This window comes from Balaenoptera physalus (assembly GCF_965194825.1).
Source record: "Balaenoptera physalus genome assembly, chromosome: 16".
Classification (NCBI taxonomy): Eukaryota; Metazoa; Chordata; class Mammalia; order Artiodactyla; family Balaenopteridae; genus Balaenoptera; species Balaenoptera physalus.
In genome coordinates this window covers 66,635,298-66,656,462 of record NC_138898.1, presented here as the reverse complement: position 1 = coordinate 66,656,462, position 21,165 = coordinate 66,635,298, and the positions used below count along the sequence as shown (strand labels likewise).

General features: G+C 41.6%; 1 protein-coding gene across 3 annotated transcripts in view; it reads left to right on the top strand.

The window, feature by feature from the left end:
* The window catches only part of PDXDC1 (pyridoxal dependent decarboxylase domain containing 1), a 56,204-nt gene that overhangs the window by 26,033 nt on the left and 9,006 nt on the right, over positions 1 to 21,165 (top strand). For all 3 annotated transcript variants that reach the window (XM_082429647.1, XM_082429649.1, XM_082429648.1), the window contains 9 exons: positions 1,420 to 1,488; positions 2,316 to 2,394; positions 6,749 to 6,833; positions 7,722 to 7,770; positions 7,923 to 8,024; positions 8,901 to 9,026; positions 13,169 to 13,219; positions 18,499 to 18,562; positions 20,281 to 20,369. In XM_082429647.1, coding sequence (XP_082285773.1) covers positions 1,420 to 1,488; positions 2,316 to 2,394; positions 6,749 to 6,833; positions 7,722 to 7,770; positions 7,923 to 8,024; positions 8,901 to 9,026; positions 13,169 to 13,219; positions 18,499 to 18,562; positions 20,281 to 20,369 — 714 coding nt within the window. The remainder of the gene's footprint in view (positions 1 to 1,419; positions 1,489 to 2,315; positions 2,395 to 6,748; positions 6,834 to 7,721; positions 7,771 to 7,922; positions 8,025 to 8,900; positions 9,027 to 13,168; positions 13,220 to 18,498; positions 18,563 to 20,280; positions 20,370 to 21,165) is intronic.

Here is a 21,165-nt window from a genome sequence, read left to right as displayed (position 1 = left end):
GTTGTGGCAAGCGGGGGCCACTCTTCATCGCGGTGCGCGGGCCTCTCACTATCGCGACCTCTCTTATTGCAAAGCACAGGCTCCAGACGCGCAGGCTCAGCAATTGTGGCTCACGGGCCTAGTCGCTCCGCGGCATGTGGGATCTTCCCAGACCAGGGCTCGAACCCGTGTCCCCTGCATTAGCAGGCAGATTCTTAACCACTGCGCCACCAGGGAAGCCCGAAGCTTTTCTATACTTTGGGTTGTATTCCTCAGATGGATTTTCAGAGCCAGTCTAGAATTATTAGATCAAAGAGCATTACCATTTTTTAAAGTTCATGGTAGCCTGATTACGGGGCTACCTTCAGTCAAGAACTTGTTAAGCCTCTTGGCCAAGAATGTTTTAAAGCAAAACCCATAGGATTGGAGGGGTTGTCTTTTGTAAGATGGAGGAGTCCAGGGAGATACATAGGGGAAACTCAGGGCTTAAGTTGATTCTGAGCTGTGGTCATTGGTGGCAAGAAATTATGTCCTCTTCTTGAGGGTGTACAAAATAAGGAGTTTTACAATATCTCTGTAGAAACATGAAACAAATTACTTATTGAGTATCTACTATAGGCCAGGCTCTTATGGACCCAAAGCTGTCTTGGAACAGCAGTCCAGTCTGCAAAAGATGTGTGAGAGTGTTCTGTTAAGTGGGAAAGGTAGATGGCAGAATAGTCATGTTCATGTTTTAAAAAGTGTGTACATGCTTATATGCATATGTTTTTTATACCTAGAAAAATATATTTATATAAATTTATATATTTTTGCCTAGCAATTATCTGCAAGGTTCTATACTAACCTGTTAACAGTAGCAGATTGGTGGTTTATGGGGGGGTATTTTCACTTTTAATTTCTGTAATTTTTTATTGTGTGTTTTACTTGGCTTTCACTTTCATAATTTAAAAGAAAAATTCTTAAAGGGGAAAAAGTGTGAATAAAGTGCTCATTAAATTTTTGGTCTTTAAATGCTTCCAAGTCTTAGTTATACAGAGCAATATGCTGCAAATGTTAAAAAAATTCCTAAAACATAAACTCCTTAAGGATTTGGAAGCTAAAAATGAGGAATATAAAATTTATTTGACAATTACTGTCTCCATAATGCTGACTTCATTTCTCTCAAGATATGTACATCTGCTAGTCCATATGTATTGCTTTTTAGGAATGGGTGGACCCTTAAATAAGACATTGTACTTTGAATGCCTTTAGCCGGTGTTATTTACCACTAATCCTTGGAGGAAGGATTCTAAATTATTCCCCCAAATGCTCATATTAAGAGTTCCTAAGGAGAGAGAATGTTTAAAAAGAATAATTGTGACTTAGAGCCACAATCTTCTGGGGACATAAGGGAATGGTGACAAAGATCTTTCTTGTTAAGTTGCATGTTTCTTCTTGCAGCTTGGCTTGCCCTTCCCCTGCTTGTGTCGTGTGCCCTGTAACACTATGTTTGGATCCCAGCATCAGATGGTGAGTTCTTTAGGTTTATAAAATAATAAAGAATTGTGTTTTGAAACCGTACCTTCCTTTAAACTGCACTTCTGTTTGCTGGCCTCCAGATAATTATTAGCTTATTCATGGATTGCTTAGATCTTCCCATTGCATAATACATGCCTCCAGGTTTGAATGTCCAGGAAGGCTGGCTGGCATAAAGGTGAGGAGTACCTGGCTCTTAAGGAATCTTGTAATCACTGTATCACCTGTTTTACGTAGAAACATGGAGTCCAGTTAAGCCTCAGAAATTCCTTCTAATGCTCATTCTTTCAAATGGTTATCACTGTTGCCTGGATTTATGAATGGGCAGATTTCGATTATTGTAATCCTTGGCATTGGATTCTGCTTATTTTTAGACATGCAAGTGATATGCCTTTCCATACTGAAGTCAGAAGCAAAAGGGATAGGTTTTAGGGTTCTGCATTTCTTTTTCAAGGTAGTTAGATTTTCTGGTTCAGATACATCAATGAGTAATATCGAAGATACATGTTTGGTTGTTTTTTGGGAGGGGAGGTTGAGAGAACATTTTTTTTTTATTGTAGATGTTTAAAACTAGAGAAATGTTGGTTCTGTATATGCAGTTTCTAACTTTAATCTCATTTAACTGATTTTTCTAGTTAGTCTTCAAGGAAAACGATTTTATTTTCACAACTATGATCGGAGAAAAAAGGAAAATTGTCAAGAAAAGAATTGCTTTGATAAATTTTGAGAGTCATCTGCTTCTTTTAGAAGTTATAATTTTTCAGTGTATACGCTTTTATGCTGGTTGTCTCATGTTTTTGTGGTTTGTCTTTCAATCCCAGGACATTGCCTTCCTGGAGAAACTGATTAAAGATGACATAGAACGAGGAAAACTGCCCCTGTTGCTTGTTGCAAATGCTGGTAGGTATCATGAACCTGAATCTTCCATTTTGGACATACAAGAAAGAGGCTAGGTAGTTAGCCTAAAAGAGATCAAGTCTTACGAATGTTTGTTGCCACATGTTTAAGGAAGTCAGTATCAGCACTGTGGTGAGAATTACAATACTAAAGTTTTAGCTCATTAGAGTCCCTTAATTGTTGGTTTGTTTTGGGAGTTCTTGTTTGTGTGTATATACTTTGTCATTTAGGTTGTGCTTCTCTATTCCTTCATGTGCTTCCTTTCTAAATTGAATTTTTTTTTTTTTTTTGGCTGTGTTGGGTCTTCATTGCTGCACTTGGGTTTTTCTGTAGTTGCAGCGAACAGGGGCTATTCTTCGTTGCATGCATGGGCTTCTCATTGCGGTGGCTTCTTTTGTTGCAGAGCACGGGCTCTAGGCGCACGGGCTTCAGTAGTTGTAGCACGTGGGTTCAGTAGTTGTGGCTCGCGGGCTCTAGAGCGCAGGCTCGGTAGTTGTGGCACACGGGCTTAGTTGCTCCGCGGCATATGGGATCTTCCTGGCCCAGGGCTCGAACCCGTGTTCCCTGCATTGGCAGGTGGATTCTTAACCACTGCGCCACCAGGGAAGCCCTAAATTAAATTTTTAAATGTCACATTTAAATGTCCACCTTTGAGACAGCAGGTCAACTACCACTTTCTGCTGTGCTTACCAGATTGTATTCAGCATTGTACTTGAAGCTCTGGACAGTGGAGTAAGGCAAGAAAAATAATTAAATGACATACAGATTGGAAAGGAAGAATAAACTGTCTTTATTTGCAGATGGCATGATTGTATAGGTAGAAAGTCCTAAGGAAACCACAAAGAACAGCCATTGGAACTAATAAGCAGATCTATCAAGGTTGCAATGAACAACTGAAATTGAAATTTAAATGCCATTCATAATAGCATCAAGAAAAAAACCTTTATGGATAAATTTAACAAAATAATGCAAGATATGTACACTGAAAACTACAGAATGTTGCTGAGAGAAATTCAAGAAGACCCAAATAAATGGAACAATATGCCATGTGCATGGGTTGAAAGACTCAATATTATTAAGTCAAATCTCCCCAAATTAATCTATAGATTCAACTCAGTCCTTATCAAAATCTCAGCAGACTTCCAATTTCTTATAGAAATTGATGAGCTGATTCTAAAATTTATATGGACATAAAAGGATCTAAGAAGAGCCAAAATAATTGTGAAAAAGAACAACACTGGAAGACTTATCCTATCTGACTTTTAGACTTACTGTACAGCTACAAATAAGAGAGTGTGAGATTAACTGAAGAGAACAGACTCACTCATAGAAATATGGTCACTTGGTTTTTTTTACAAAGATGCCAAGATAATTTAAGAGAAAAAGGATAGTCTTTTCCACCAGTGGTCTTGAATCAATTGGATATCTATATGGAAAAAAATTGAATCTCAACCCTTACCTCATTCTGTATGCAGATGTTAATTATAAATAGTTCATAGGTCTAAACATAAGTGCCAAAGCAATAAAGCTTCTAGGAGAAAATATAGAAGATCTTTATGACCTTGGCTTAGGACAGAGATTTCTTAGGACACAAAAGGCAGAACCATAAATTGGACTTTTTCAAAAATTAAAAGCTTTTGGGCTTCCCTGGTGGCACAGTGGTTGAGAGTCTGCCTGCCAGTGCGGGAGACACGGGTTTGAGCCCTGGTCCGGGAAGATCCCACATGCTGCGGAGCAACTAAGCCCATGTGCCACAACTACTGAGCCCACGTGCCGCAACTACTGAAGCCCATGCGCCTAGAGCCTGTGCTCCAAAACAAGAGAAGCCACTGCAATGAGAAGCCCATGCACTGCAACAAAGAGTAGCTCCACTTGCCACAACTAGAGAAAGCCCGTGTGCAGCAATGAAGACCCAATGCAGCCAAAATAAATAATTAAAAAAAAAAAATTAAAAGCTTTTGCTGTCCAGGGAACTATATTCAGTATCTTGTAATAACCTGTAATGGAAAAGAATCTGAAAAAGAATAACTTTGCTGTATACCTGAAACTAACACAACATTGTAAATCAACTATACTTCAATTAAGAAAAGAAAAAGAAGCTTTTGCTATCCAAAAGACTCTCTTAAGAAAGTGGAAAGGCAAATAACAGACTGGGAGAAAATATTTGCAAAACATTTTTCTGACAGACTATATCCAAAATATATAAGGAAGTTTTACAATTCAGTATTACGGAGGTAAACAGTACAGTTTTTAAAGTGAACAAGAGATTTGAGTAGACACTTTGCCAAAGAAAATATATGAACGTATAAGCACTTGAAAAGATGCTTAGAGAAATGCAACATAAAACCACAGTGAGCTACAACTATATATCTGTTAGAATGGAGAACATAAAAAAATACAATGCCAAACACTGGTGAGGATGCAGAGTAACTGGAACTATCCCTTCAGTTAGGGATGCAATATTCCTAACTGAAAACAACCCAGATGCCCTTCCCTTGTGAATGGATAAACAAATTGTAGTATAAACATATCATGGGATACTAAGCAATAAATGGAAATAACTACTGATCACGCATGTCAACACAGGTGAATTTCAGAAGCATTCTAAGTGCCAAAATCCAAACATGAAAGAAGTTACATAGTGTATGATCCATTTATATGAGATTCTAGAAAGATAAAACTACAGTGACAGAAAACAGATCACAGTTGTCTGGGGCCAGTGAGGAGTAGAGAGAAGGGTGAAACTTCAGGGGGGATGAGGGAACTTCTGGGGTGATGGTGGTTGCACACTGTATTTGTCAAAATTCATTGAACCATAGCCTTAAATGAGTGGATTCTATTGTATGTAAATTATACTTCAATCAGTAAAGCTAATTATTTTAAAAAATAATAATAAACAGAAAAAACACATATCCACGTTGTTGCCAGCAGAAAAACTACCACTTCCCGCCTGACTTAGTATATTGTATGTTTAAAAAGAAACATAACCAGTCTACTATCAATCACTTAATAGATGGGAGAGGCTGCAGTTTATGTGTGATTGAGTGGTTTACCAGTGTGACTGCATTGCCGTCACCAGAGCGCACATCCCAGTGGTTAGCAAGCAGACGTTGCCAAAACATGAAGAGAATCTGAATGTGGTCCAGTCACTTAAACACGGCACAGTGCTTTATGTTTTGATGGCTCATGTGACACAACCCATGCGTTGGCCTTTGATCTTGTTTCGACTAAACTAAATGTGTCATTTTAAATTTTTTTTTTTAATTTGAGACAAATTTGGGTGGGGGGAGGAGTGGAGTTGTCAGCCCTTTTCCTGGCATAACCACTGCAAAAGAAGCACTTGTATTAGTTGTGTTTGTTGAAGCCGTTGGTGAGCGTTTGGAATCTTGTTAGGTGGGTTCTGCTAACTGGAAATTTAGGACAGTTGGGAGAATGTGTGACTCTGCATTTTACTAAAGGATCTGTGAGGAGGATCTGCCCAGCAAAGCCTGCAGTGTAAACAGATCACCGAGGGAATGGGTTAAAGTGTGTAATATGTTTAAACTGACTTCAGAATGCTTTCTACATTAAAACAAAGTACCTCTCGGGAATTCCCTGGTGGTCTAGTGGTTAGGGTTCGGCGATTTCACTGCCGTGGCCTGGGTTCAATTCCTGGTTAGGGAACTGAGATCCCACAAGCCGTGCAGTGCAGCAAAAATCAAAAAACAAAAAACAAAACAAACACAAAGGACCTCTCAAATTGGGTTAAAACAAACAAAACAAATTCATCTATGTATTTTTTATAGAGAGCACACCTAAATAAAAATAACCCAGAAAGTGACAAAAAGTAAGTGTGGGAAAGGGATATCTTGGGCAAATGCTAACGAAACAAAAGTACTGTAGCAAGGTTGCTGTGAGATAAAATAGACTTCATATTAATAATAATTCATGGCATCTACTCAGAGATATGACAGGTATGAATGCTTATGAATATAACTTTGAAATATATAAAGGAAAAGTTGATAGAATACAAGTATAAACTGACAAACCCACAATCTTGGTGGGAGACTTGAATATATTTCTCATGAAACAACAGATCAAGTAAATAGAAAATAAGTATATAGAGGATTTAAATAACACAGTTAACAAGTTTGATTTTATAGATACATATAGTGAACAATACACACTCTTCAAAACTTGAATAACCAGCTTGCAAAAGTTGATTTTAAGCCAGCCCACCAAGAAAATCTCAATAAAACAGAGATACAATGTTACTTCTCTCATAGGGAGATAATGTATATAGAAGCTTTTATCATGCTGCAAAGACTCAAAAAATATTTGTTTCTTTTAGTCTCCTTTCTTGTGTGTTTTATCCTAGGAACTGCAGCAGTAGGGCACACAGATAAGATTGGGCGTTTGAAAGAGCTCTGTGAGCAGTACGGCATATGGCTCCACGTGAAAGGGTGAGTGGAGGGGAGTTTGGCTGCATGGTGGGCTGGCAGAGTGCCCAGGAGGCGCTCACTGTGTCATCACATATATCACTAAGGGCTCTTTGGCTTGCACATTACAAAATTACCCAAATTGGCTTAAGCAAGAAGAGGTTTTATTGGCTCCCATAGCTAAGAAGACCAGTGTTAGGATTGGCCTTAGGCACCACGTCAGCCAGGTCACTTGGCTGAAGTTCCTCCATGGTGGTGGCTCCGTCTGTAGATAGCCTTTCCTGTTCTGGTGCAGAGTAGCTGCAGCAACTCCAGCCGCCTTTCCAGGTGTGTGCAGAGGGTCAGAAGTCCCAGCAGGAGTCTCATGCTGAGCCAATTGCTGTGGCCAGGGAAGTGTAACACTCTTAATAGTTTAGGTGATTTGTGAAGCTGTGGTCTCATAGAGGAGATTGGGGTGGCTTCCCAGAAGGCCGTTGGAGTGCTGCTACGAGAAGAGAGGGGAGAGGATGCAGGGCAGCCCAGGTAGTCCATTTCCAGGACATCATACACATACACGGTGCGTTGCTTTTTAATATTGTCCCTCTGGGAAAGAATGATGACTGGGAAATAATACTGGTATCTACCAAAGATATAAAATAATATAAAATAAGACACCCATTACACTAAATAAGTAGAAGTCACCCCCTGAAATACGTTTTGATTAAAATGCATTTTCCAGGTTTTCCTGAAAGTTGTATATGTACCACACTTTATGTTGCTGTTATAAAAGCTACCAACACAGCTGAAAGACATGTAAATGTCAGCGTGGAACAGCACAGCCCTTTTTTAAAAAATTTTTTAAATTTAAAGTATGTACTTAGTGAATAAGCAGCAGTAAATAATTAGTTCTTAGGTCTGTGTTTTTTCTTCCAGTGTGAATCTGGCAACATTGGCTCTAGGTTATGTCTCCTCATCAGTGCTGGTATGTTGTTGATTTACTGAATACTGTGTTTTTAAGAAGGAATTTAACATCACTTAATCCCTGATGGCTTTTCACAGTTTTTATGAATGGAGAAAGATGTTGGGTTTAGTGTATCCTGATAGTCTAACAAGAAGTTGTTCTCTCTGTGGTAGGCTGCAACCAAATGTGACAGCATGACGTTGACTCCAGGCCCATGGCTGGGTTTGCCAGCAGTTCCTGCTGTGACGCTTTACAAGCATGACGATCCTGCCTTGGTAAGCTTACTCTCCCTGGGAGGGAGTGGGGAGTGGCTAATAATCACTGGGTCTGGGTGCAAAATGCAGAAAAAGGAAAAAGTGAACATTTTCCTTAATGTTACCTCTGTGACTTTTTTTTTTGAAAAAAATGTTTTTAACATAAATGAAACTATACCATATATATTTTTCTATTTAGTCTCTCCATACTACCCCATGTGTATGAAAAACTTTTTATCACTGTGTAATAGTCCATCACTTGAGTACCACAGTTATTTAATCATTCTCCATTTGTGAACTTTTAGGCTGTTTTCAAATTTTTGTTACTAAAATAATGAGCATCATTCTTTGTTTCAAATTATTCCTTAGACTGGGCTCCCAGAAGTGGAATTAATAATGAGTAAGAGTATTTTAAGGTTCTTGATCCACATTGTCTAACAGGTTGTAACATGATACAGCTTTTAGAAGCATAGTGGTGGTTCTTGTTAGTGGATCAGTTAGTGATAGGCACATGCAAAATAAGCTTTCATTGATTCTTCTTAAACAGTTAATACCTTGCTCAGGTGATAATGGCTAGGTGTTTGAGGATACTCAGAACAGCCTTGGGAGGGGCTGCCTCTTGAATGGCTAAGAGCTCCAGCTCTGGGATGAACCCATTTGGATTCTCATCCTGGCTTTGCCACATCTTAGCCATGAACCCTTAGACAAAGCAAGGTCTATGAGCTAAGTTGCCTAGAATACTTACCTCATGGAGTTGTTTGATGATCAAATGAGTAATGCAAGCCAAGTGCCTGCATAGCATCTGACACAAACTAAGTGCATAGTAAATGGTAACTAGTTAGTTCTGCTATGTGATTTCATTGGCTTTGATTAATAAACCCATATTGGCTTTTTTAGACTTTAGTTGCCGGTCTTACATCAAATAAGCCAACAGACAAGCTCCGTGCCCTGCCACTGTGGTTGTCTTTACAATACTTGGGACTTGATGGGATTGTGGAGAGGATTAAGCATGCCTGTCAGCTGGTGAGTAGAAACCTGAAGTTCCAATGAGTCACAGATACTCCATGGCAAAAACAGAGACAGAAAAATGCTTCATTGATTTACCCTCCCCCCAATACCTTGTTGTCTGGATTTCCCATCTCATAAGCAAGCAGACTAATTTCCCTGCATATATAGGTTTCTTGTTCAAAGTTATGGGAGAGACTGCTGGGGCTGTCCCAGCTTTTGTGTCCAAATGAAATCAGATTAAAATGAATGCCGGTGACAGCATGGGGGAGAAAAGAAGTCACAAGGTGACAGCGAAGGAGTGGAGAAGAATGCAGAAGCCGGGATAAATGTTCCACTTGACTGACCGACTCTTGAGGGTAAAGGATTGTGATGGTTGGGGGGAGTAAGGATGGCATGGATATTTTTAACACACGCTGGCTTGGGCTCCCAAATTGCAAGGCTCTAGGGACAATTTCAATTCTCTGTTTGAGGTGTTCTAATTGTGAAAAATATATAATTATGTTGTAGTTTAGAAAGCAAAAAAAATGCCATATTTACACAGTTTGAGAGCTGAGTTCTACCTAAGTCTAAAGCATGATGTCACCTTTCTGTACCTCCAATTTCTCACCTGTAGAATAGGGGTGATGATGTAATGGAAGATTGTTATGAGGACTTAGTTCGTACATGTAAAGCTCTTATAGCAGCACCTAGTCATATAGTAAGGTATGCAGATAGTTTTAAAAATAAATCTTTGTTTTAAATATATTCTTGGAATTGACACTTCCTCGTGTCATTTTTATACTTAAGAAAAATTAGTATTTTCATATTACTGTAGCAGGAGTCCTTTGGTTTATAATATTAGGCTAGTTCATTTTAACATTAGTTTCTAATGAAATAGAAACATTCTAAATGAAGTAGTTTCATTTTTACATTAAGTAATATTAAGATTTATGTTCATTATGTTTACAGAAGCACCACATTTTTAAAAACATTTTCTCACTGGGCTGTTGGCTCACATCTTGAGGTTTGGTCCTTTGGAAGGAGAAGCCTTCATCACCATGGTAACTAAGTCAGTTTGGGGAAGGTTTGGGCACCCCAGGGACAGTTTTTCAAATCCCTTTGGTTTATGGGGCGCAGGAAAATAATGATGACAATCAGCCACCAAACCCTTGAGGTCACTGCAGCTCTGGCATCTTCCTGCCAGCAAACGCTGTGGCGGATCTCAAACCCTCCTGAGCACTTGACTCTGCTGCTGACTCACCGCTGCTAAATGCACATGTGAAAACCGCATGGAGGCTTAGCAGGTGTGGTCGCCTGTGTCCAGTCCTGCCTTGTAGTCCGCACCAGGTCACATGTTCCCTGAGAGCAAAAATCAGTGTCCTCCTTCTTTTCTTCCTCCTTCTCATCTTCATCTTCGTGAGAAGCAGTTCCTGAGCATTTACTCAGTGCCAGGTGCTGTGCAGCACCGTGGATGCAGGCTCATTTGGTCCCTACAGCTTCCCCAGAATGTAAAGTCCACTGATAACATATTAAGAATTAGTTTTCATGAGGGGTTTTCCTGTGTCCAACACTCAAACATCTGTTGAATTAATGACCCCAGGCCATGCAGTATATATTATTTTGTCCCCACATTAGTGATGAGAGAGCTGGGATTGAGATATTAATGATGATGACAGTCGTCATCACTTATGTAATGCGTGCCACGTTCTAGACACCTAACATGTATCAACTCGTGGAGGATAGATACTGTCACCCCACTATGTAGTTGAGGGAACGGAAGCACAGAGAGGCTGAAAAACTTGTCCAAGGTCATAGCTAGTAAGTGGCAGATAAGTAATTTACCCACAGTCCCACAGGTGGTAAGGGGCAGAGCCAGGCTTTGAACCCAGATGTGGTTATTCCAGACCCTGTGCTTCTGACCAGCTCTTAACGGTGCTGTGCACTCTCATTTACCTTTGCTCTTCCTCCCAATATCGGTACTGTGCCTCGCACACATTTGCACTCGGTAGTTTGGTTTTGTTTTTTTTCTGTTTTTGTTTTTGTTTTTTAATATTTTCTTGGCCACGCCATGTGGCATGTGGAATCTTAGTTCCCCGACCAGGGATTGAACCCACACCCCTTGCATTGGAAGCACGGAGTCTTAACCACTGGACCGCCAGGGAAGTCCCTGGTATTTTGTTTTTTGTTTTTTGTTTTTGAGATATAATTCATATATAACATTATATTCGTTTCAGGAGCACATCATAATGATCTGATATTTGTATGCATTGTGAAACGATCACCACAATACATCTAGTTAACATCCATCACCACACATAGTTACAAAAAATTTTCTTTTCTTGTGATAAAGACCTTTAAGATTTATTCTCTTAGTAACTTTCAAACATGCAATACAGTATTAAAGTTACTACAGTATTGGGAATTCCCTGGTAGTCCAGTGGTTAGGACTTCATGCTTCTACTGCTGGGGCCCGGTTTCAATCCCTGGTCGGGGAACTAAGATCCTGCAAGCAGCAAGTTGTGGCCAAAAAAAAAAAGTTACTGCAGTATTATTGACTATATTCCCCATGACTCTTTTTTTTTTTTTAATTTTTTTTTTTAATTTTTTTAATGATATTCTTGTCTGCTTACATTCTTTTTATTTATGTATGTATGTATGTATGTATGGCTGTGTTGGGTCTTCGTTTCTGTGCGAGGGCTTTCTCTAGTTGTGGCAAGCGGGGGCCACTCTTCATCGCGGTGCATGGGCCTCTCACTATCGCGGCCTCTCGTTGCCGAGCACAGGCTCCAGACGTGCAGGCTCAGTAATTGTGGCTCACGGGCCGAGTTGCTCCGCGGCATGTGGGATCTTCCCAGACCAGGGCTCGAACCCGTGTCCCCTGCATTGGCAGGCAGATTCTCAACCACTGCGCCACCAGGGAAGCCCATGACTCATTTTTAATAACTGCAGTTTGTACCTTTTGATCCCTTTCACCCACCCACCCCCAGCCCCCGCCTCTAGCAACCACCAGTCTTCTCTGTAGCTATGAGCTTTGTTTTGTTTTGTTTTAGATTTCACATGTAAGTGAGATCATATGGTATTTGTCTTTGTCTGAATTATTTCACTTAGCATAATGCCCTTAAGGTCTGCCCATGTTGTTGCAAATGACAAGATTTCATTCTTTTTTATGGCTGATTATTTTCTATTGTGTGTGTGTTTGTCTGTGTGTGTGTGTGTGTGTGTGTGTGTGTGTGTGTGTGAGTGTATCCCATCTCCTTTATCCATTCATCCTTTGATGGACACTTAAGTTGTTTCCGTATGTATCTTGGTGATCATAAATAATGCTGCAGTGAACATATCTTGTCGAATTAGCGTTTTCATGTTCTTCAGTTCAGATAACCCACGTGGACTTGCTGGATCATATGGTGGTTCTATTTTTAATTTTTTGCGGAAGCTCCATATGTTTTCCACAGTGGCTGCACCAATTTACATTCCCACCACCAGTTCACAAGCATTCCTTTTTCTCCACATTCTTGTGAACACTTGTCATTTCTTGTCTTTTGATGACAGCCATTCTAACAGGTGTGAGGTGATATCTCATTGTGCTTTTGATGTGCATTTCCCTGATGATTAGCGAAGTTGAGCATCTTTACATGTGCCTGTTGTCCATCTGTATGTCTGGAAAAATGTCTGTTCAGATCTTCTGCCCATTTTTAATTGGATTGTTTGGTATTTTTGCTGTTGAATTGTATGAGTTGTTTGTATATTTTGGATATTAACCCCTTATCAAATAAATGATTTGCAAATATTTTCTCCCATTCCATAGGTTCCCTTTTCATTTTGTTGATTATTTCCTTTGCTGTGCAGAAGCTTTTTAGTCTGACATAGTCTGCTTGTTTAATTTTGCTTTTGTTGCCTTGCACTCAGTAGTGATTGAATGACCTATATTGCTAATATGACAAATTCACATATGTCTCATTAGAAAAAGCTTTTCTGGAACCACTAAATGTAACTTGTAACTGAAATATTGGGGAATATTTGCAGATGTTTAAATGCAAAAATTGGCAGCCGAAATTAGAAATCATCAAGTTGCAGATGGCTTTATCTGCCTGAGATCCTTGTTTGCAGACCTGCAAAGACCCTCATAAAAACCGCTTCTTAATATGAAATTACATAAGCTGTTTTTTTGTCATTTGCAGAGTCAGCGATTGCAAGAAAGTTTGAAGAAAGTGAACCACATCAAAATCTTGGTATAGTACATAATTTGATCTGTTTTTTGAAGTAAATAACTCTTAACTTCAGTGACTTAGAATGATTTTCTCCAGATTTGATGCATGTCCATGGAATTGTGTCAGCTCCAGTAAAACCACATTCTTTGGGAGAGAGTCATGCATGTACTGATGACCTAATTCTGCAGTTAGCAGAAGCCTAGAAATTTGCCCCTTATACTGTTTGAACCCATACAGTGCTTTTCATATAATCCATTTGCAGTTTTTATTCTGTTAAAATTTAGCATTGCACAAAGATGTAATAAGCACCATTGATTTCACCTGCCCAAGGATTTTTAGAACACCCATCTTCCTGAAATGAAAAATCATTTTGTCTGTGAGTGCTTTGGGCTACTCTTTCTGAAACCCTTTGACCCCAGAGTTGGCAGAGAAAAGGGGGTGGCCCTGCTCCTCTTGCCCTGGTGTCTTCCTGAAAGATGCCACCATCTGTCAGAGATTGTGCCCTAAGGCTGGTAATTAGACAAGTAGATGAGGATGTAGGGGGTCTGATAACCAAGTATCAGTTCGGGTTTGAATGTTTTCATGTTTTGCTTCATTGTATTTTAGGATTTCAGAAAAAATGTAGATCAGATTCTAATTTAAACAGGGTCACTGGTGTTTCTTTGACAATTCTGCAGGATACAGTTAAGTTTAAAACGAATATTTGAGTTTATTTGGGGTTCAGGTGAGTGCAGTTTATTTCCACTTTAGTACACAGTTCCGTTTAAGTGCGTGAATGGGGGCTGCTCACATTGCCTTCTGAGTAGGAGCTTGGAGCTACTCAGCTGACCTGAGGTGACTCAAGTCCTAGCTTGGAAGAGGACAGTGGCCTCTCCGGAGAAGCAGAGGGATGAATGTAAGTCAGGAGACTTGGGTTCCAATTTCAGCAGTACCACTGGGGCCCTGTGACACTGACTCATTCTGTTAACCTCCTAAGCCTGTGAGCTCAGCTGTCGGTGAAGGTATGTTGGTTGGACGCCCTTGACTGCAAACAGAGAGACCTAAATTATGGACTAGAATGAGTGCGCTGGTGGGGTGAAGGCAGTGCTGGGCCTGTGTACTTCCTGTCCCACCCTTGCTGAGCCCTCTGGGGCTCCTCTTCATGTCCTCTCCTTCCTCATTCTCCTCCAAGCAGGGAGGAGCAGATGGTGCTAACTGATCTCCAGCTGGTTCGGAGCGCCTCTGTAAGGCCACATGTGGCCCGGGCATAACCCTGCGCCCTCCCTCCTTGCAGTGGCTGCTCTGCTCCGTAGGGGGTACAGTAACTGGCAGACACCATGAGGCATCGTGGCCTGTCGGTAATCCATCATCATCATCATCATCATCATCATCACAGCTGCTGTTTGTGAAATGCTTGCTGTGTAGCATACGTGGTACTAAGTCCCTTTCATGCCTATTTCATTTAACCCTCACAAGTCTCCTTTGTACGTGCTGTTCCCTGTACCTGAAAACACTGTTCCCCCTAATTCTTCTCATTACTGATTTCTTATCCATCAGATCTCAGTTCAAATATCACCTCTTCAGAGAGGCCTTCCCTGAGCCCCGACCCTACCTAGAATAACATGCACCACCTTCCATCACTCTCTGGGCTCTGGGTTTTTTCCTTCATTGAACTTATTACTACCTGGAATTGTGGTCTGTATTTGTTTGTTGTCTGTTTTTCCCCTGTAGAAGCCTTGTAAAGGCAAGGACTTTTGTCTGTTTTTTCATGGTTTTATGTCCTGTGCCAAGTATGATACTTGGCGTACAGTAGGCATGCGAGTGTGAATAAATACGTAGAATCTGTGAGTTGGACGCAGTGGTTATTCCCTTTTTACTAGTGAGGAAGGTAAGGCACAGATAGGTTGAGTGCATGCCCAGGCTGCCCAGCGAGGCAGTGGTAGAGCTGGATGCACACTCAAAGCCTGCGACCTTAGTCAGTGCACCATCCCTCTGCGGTCAGTTACAGGAGAGTGAATTCCTCCTGCCTCAGGCTCGTTATGAGGGGTATATCAGATAATGCATGGGAAAGCAAAATGAAGACTGTCAGGCACCATAAAATAGAAGTAATTATTAAGTGTCTTTTGCTCCTCACCACAGTATTTGTCTAGCGCTTTCATAGGTACTGACTCCGGAATCCTCACAGTAAGTCTCTGGGGTAGAGTGGCGTTATCTCCATTTCTGTGGCTCAGATGAGTCGTGTGTCCAGAGTCCCAGAACTAGTATGTGGCAAAGCCAGGACTTGACCCCAGGTTATCACAGAAGAGCTTCTCTGCTGCTCAGCCACTCCCTTCTCCAGGCGTCCATGGCCTTCTTCCTTCCCATCTGGACGGCCCTTCAGGAGCCTCTCCCATCCCAGAAGCACAAGCCCACTGCCCGAGCTCACCACCTCCAGCACCAAGGCCTTTTCCAGGGCCCGGGGTGGTGCTTGTGCCCCACTTTATCAGTGCCCAATTCAGTCTCCCCTGCAACTGCATTCTGATAAGGCTGTTGTTTCACAGGACTCTTATCCAGCACATGGAGTAGATTCTAAAGTCAGCATGTGAGGGGAAACTCTAATATTGTCACCCTTACGCCTGAAAATTCCAAAATGCCTCTGGGGGGCAGTTAACACGGTTTCGTGTTTACGTCTCTGCTGGCTTTTAAGATTTTCTTGGTCCTTAGTGTACTGCCACTTTCACCATGATATATCTAAGTAAGGATTTTTTTTTTTAATCTTGCTTGGGACTTGTGCTAATTGAACCTGAGGATTCTTTTTCTTAATCCTGTAAAATTCATTTTTTCAGCTATGACCTCTTTCTCTAGTCGTACCTTCTGGAACCCCAGTGGGCTGCATATTGAACCTTGTCATCCCACCTTCCATCAGTCTCTTGGATACCTCCATCTCTTTGCTGCCTTCTAGTGTAGCCCTTCAGATCCGTCTTGGAGTTCAGTAATTTGCTCCGGAGCTGCATCTAATCTGCTGTTTAACCTATTCACTGCGTTTGTACTTTCAGTGACCTCTTTTTCATTTCAGGATATTCTCATTAGTTCTTTTTCAAGTTATTCTCTGTTTTATAAGCATCTTCTTAAAAAAAAAAAAAGATTTCTGGTCCTTCGTTTCTGTTTAAACACAGTGATCGACGTCTGTTCCGATGGTTGTTTCAGTGTCTCGGTTCTTGGGGCCACAAATTCTCCTCTCAGCTGTGTCTGCTGACTCTTGCTCCCTGTGTGTGTTGTAATTTTTCTGTTATGAGCTAGATTTTTTTTTTCTTCTGTGACTGGCCTAGGTCCATTTATTTATGTTGGTTTCACAGCTTTAGGAGTCTTACACTACAGAGGACATCACACCCAGGTGCAGAACACACCTGACATTTTGATTTCTCATGAGAGAATTTTTTCTCTCTCTACAGAGTATCAGGCAGAGTTAAGCTTTCTTACTGATCAGTGGGTGGAGTTTTTCTCTCTTTTCATGAAGAGTGTTTTTCAAGTGTCCTGGCTTTATGTAAACTCAGCATCATCCCTCACATGGGCTTCAAACCCATGACCTTAGACATTAAAGCGAAGTTCCAGGCCCCATCAGTGCTCCCCCCCGCCCCCCAGCCCCTGCAGCTCAGCTTACACTATTCTTTCTGTTTTCTCTTCTTTCTGGATTCACCTTTTTTTGTGAGCCTAGCAATGGTTTGAACTTCTTTTGGTTATTGGTGACATTTAATCAAGCATTTCAGGTATTTAGAATTGATGACTTAAGTATTAGCTTGGTCTACCATGTTGCCGGAACCAGAATTCTATGTATATAACCCTGTACAGGATTTCTTATGCAGGCTGACATTTGAGACCACTGAGCTCAAAGAAATAAGAAACAAAAGACTATAGAAGTCTTGGCACTCAAGTCATTCTGCCTTATCCTAACTGAGAATAGGGGAATGGGTGTAGAATTTTGTCACTTCGTTCCTCTTTACTTATTGGGCTTACTTTGTTCTATATAAATATTAAACCCCTCTAACTTTAAAGGTATTAATAGATTTATTTGTTTATGTGAAAGTTAAAGGAGATAGTACCTATGAAAGCACAGGAATTGGCTCAATAAATAATTGGCAGATTCGAATGTACCTCTTGCTTGATCTGAATCACATCCACTGTTCCTCTGAAAAGCTTAGTAGAGAAGATCTTGCACCAGCTACTTCCTGTCTCTGCAGTTAGCACATCCTGTTGTGGCCCTACGAGTGAGCCATCACTGGCAGAGCCTTGGGAAATGGTTTCAAGATGAGAATTGTAGTACTGGAATTGTTAAATGTTTAGAGATCTTCTCTCCCTTCTCCCACCTCCCCCCATTTCAAATACCACAGTCTGTCAAGGGCATTGCCGCTCCCTTTGTGTCCTGACCCCACGGGAAAGCTGACGGCTCACTGTACATTCATTCAGTGGAGAACATGAACCTAGTGCTGTGCAATCTTAATGCAGTGGACGTCTTCATCTGTTATGAAATCTGTTAGTGAAGATAGTTGTCTGATGCCTGTCCCGAATATAAGTACCACTTCAATGATTTAGAAAAACGTAGCTTCAGTTCTAGACTGTGGTTATCCACTTTGCCAGCAGGACTTGCATCCTGCTCAGAGAGTTTTACAGGGTGAGTAGAGGGTGAGTAGAAAAAGCTCCAGTCAGTCCTGCTTGAGGTGGCGTCACTTCTGGATTCTTGAAAGCTCGGACGCTCGACAGTGATTCTAGTGCCACTTTTTCCTTGCCTTTTTTGATCTTTCACGTTAGACCCATGTTTATCCATAATTATTAAAATTTCCTCCCACTTTTCATTTTCAAGGTACCAGTGTCAGATGTTATAATTCAGCCATGTATTCTCGGGACTGGCTTATAATTATGTCTAAGAATTTTACTAAACCCTTGATTTTTGTTTCTCTAGCAAATGAAATTAACCTTTGAACTTTTTTATGTGGTTTTTTGGTGGTGGTGGTGGTGGTGGTGGTGGTGGTGGTGGTGGTGGTGGTGGTGGTGGTGGTGGGTGTGTGTGTGTGTGTGTGTGTGTGTGTGTGTGTGTGTGTGTGTGTGTGTGTGTGTGTGTGTGTGTGTGTGTGTGTGTTTCGGCTTGCAGGAAGTTAGTTCCCCGACCAGGGATTGAACCCAGGCCCAGGCAGTGGAAGCACCGAGTCCTAACCACTGGACCACCAGGGAATTCCCTTTATGTGTTTAAGTGCCAATGTCTGTAGCCTGTTTTTCAAGCTCACTGATTGATTTTGTAGGTGTTTGAAATTTACTGTTACTTGGTAATAATCAGATTCCATTTTTAGGTGGAGGATGAGCTCAGTTCGCCAGTGGTGGTGTTCAGATTTTTCCAGGAGTTACCAGGCTCGGGTAGGTGATTTTAAAAAGGGGGTTATTTTTCTATCTGTGTTTAAGGGCTTTGAATTTTAAACCACTTCAAGTTTAACTAAATAATCCAAAATATTTTGATTGCTAGAATCTTATCATCATTTCAAAAAAAATTTAATAATGTTCACAAGAACTCCAGACCTATTTGCCTTAGCATTTTCCTGACAGTTTCCTATGATTAAACCAGTGTTTTCCAAACACCAGTCCCTGGACTAGTGCTGGAATGAATGAGAGAGAGTCCCTTGAAAATAGAGTTGGGGGCCCTCCTTCCTGAGTATTTGACTCAGTAAGCTGGATCTAGGAATCTCTATCTTTAACAAATGTCCCAAGTGCCCCCCTACCCAGTCCAGGGCTCTGTTATCTTTCACCTGACGGCCACGGTCCCCTCTCACCTGACCTCTCACTTCCACCCATTCCACACGCTCCATTCCCGTCCGCTATCCCCATCCTGTCACCTCCCTGCCCAGAAGCCTGCGTATCTTCCGTTCCAGATGGAAGGCCTGCGGGTCCTAGCCCTTGCCTTCCCCTCCGACTTCCTCTTCTTGCTCACTGTTCTTCAGTCAGACTGGTCTTCCCTGAGTCTCTAGAACACTCCACCGTTTCCCAGAGCAGGACCGCTGCACTGCTGTCCCCCCCGCTCTTCTGGCTCCTCCTCACCATTCAGGTCTCCACAGCGTGCGCCTCCTCATGGAGGCCCTCCCTGCCTGTCCTGTCCAAGGTGACTCCCTCACATTATATCAGAGCTCCTGCCTTCTTTCAAGGCCCTAACAACAATGTATGGTGATTTCATTTCATTTCCTTATGCTATTTCTTCAATAGAAGGTAAGCACCACCCTGACAAAAACCTTGTCTGCCTCATATCATAACCCCGTGCCCAGCACAGTGCCTGGCACAAGCAGGCACCTCGACCATTTAACAAAAGGAGGCCAGTTGTGTTCTGAGGCCTGGTGTGCTCCTGGGTCTCTGATTTCCCTGCACGGTGCTCAGTGCTGGTAGACTGGTTGGTAACTTATAATTTTATGCTTTGATTTTCCCTCAGAATTCCTTGAAAGAAAAACTTTTTAAATGAAATTAAGAATTCTATTTGTGAGAATATATTCAAGTGTTGTATTTTTCATGAGAAAAAAAAGTGAAAGCTTTAAACCCTCTGTAACATATATATTTTTTAAAAATTTTAATTGTGGTTAAAAAACCCCATAACTTTACCACCTTAACCATTTTAAAGTGTACAGTTCAGTAGTGTTAAATATATTCACATCGTTGGACAACAGCTCTCCAGAAATTTTTTGTCTTGCAAAACAAACTTCATACCCATTAAACACTAGCTCCCATTCCCCGCTCCCCCAGCCCCTGGCACCCACCATTCTACTCTCTGTCTCTCTGAATTAGACAACTTTACCTCATGTTAGTGGAATCACACAGTGTTTGTCTTTTTGTGACTAGCTTATTTCATTTAGCATAACACCTTCAGGGTACATTATGTTGAGCATGTGACAGACTTTCCTTACTTCTTACGGCTGTATGTACTCCGTCGTATGTATGTGCCATTTTGTTCATTCATGGTGAGATATACATTTGATTTCCGGTTGAGACATTTCTCTCAGGTTAACGTTGGGAGCTAAGTGAAATGGGGTTGGAGGGGTGTTTTGTAGTTAGCTGTGTTTCTGGGAGGCGAATCCCTTCTCTGTGTTGTGTGTCAGATCCAGGACTTAATGCCATCCCAGCGCCCAACATGGCCCCGTCAGCAGTCAGCCAGGAGAGGCACTCCTGCGACGCACTGAACCGCTGGGTAAGAATGGCTGTCACGTGCCCTTTCTTCTGCGTCCTGGATGGTTGGGATAACACATGGTCCTGTCTGGGAAATCAGAAACCCACAGGGGGAGCCTCTTGTGAAGGCGCGGGGCTTCGTCCTGGGCCTCTGAAGCAGACCACAGCCCCACATGCTGCATGACTTCCAGCAGGTCCTGTCAACACTGTTCCCGCCGGTTCCTCACGGGACTGTTTCCCTGCTGCTGTGTAAGGCTGAACAACAACATGCAAAACGTGGCCTGCGGTGCAGCCACTTTGGAGCTCTGGTGATACCAGAAGCACATGAGCCAGACCCTTGCACGCCTCTGGCAGTCTGGCAACATGGATCAAGAGCATTATGCTTTGGCTGCTTTTTGACACTGAAATCATACCTCCTGGATTTGAGTGTAAAGAATATTCTAAACAATGTAAAGATGTTCACCAGAGCAGTACCAGTCCTAGCAAAACATTGGACAAGCCCCCAGTGGTTAGGACTCCACGCTTCCACTGCAGGGGGCGAGGGTTAGATCCGTGGTCGGGGAACTAAGGTCCTGCAAGCTGCATGGCTTGACCTAAAAAGACACAAAACGAAACAAAAAACATTGGACATGCCCAACCTAGGGGTTTTGGTGGATAAATTATGGTACATCCACACAGTGACATTCAGAACTGCCAATATAAACCACATAGCTGCATGTTTATGGCAGAGGGGAAACGGTCATTGTAAATTATATGAAAAAATGCAGATTACTACACAGCATGTGGAATGTCATGTTTTATGACAACAGAAGACACAC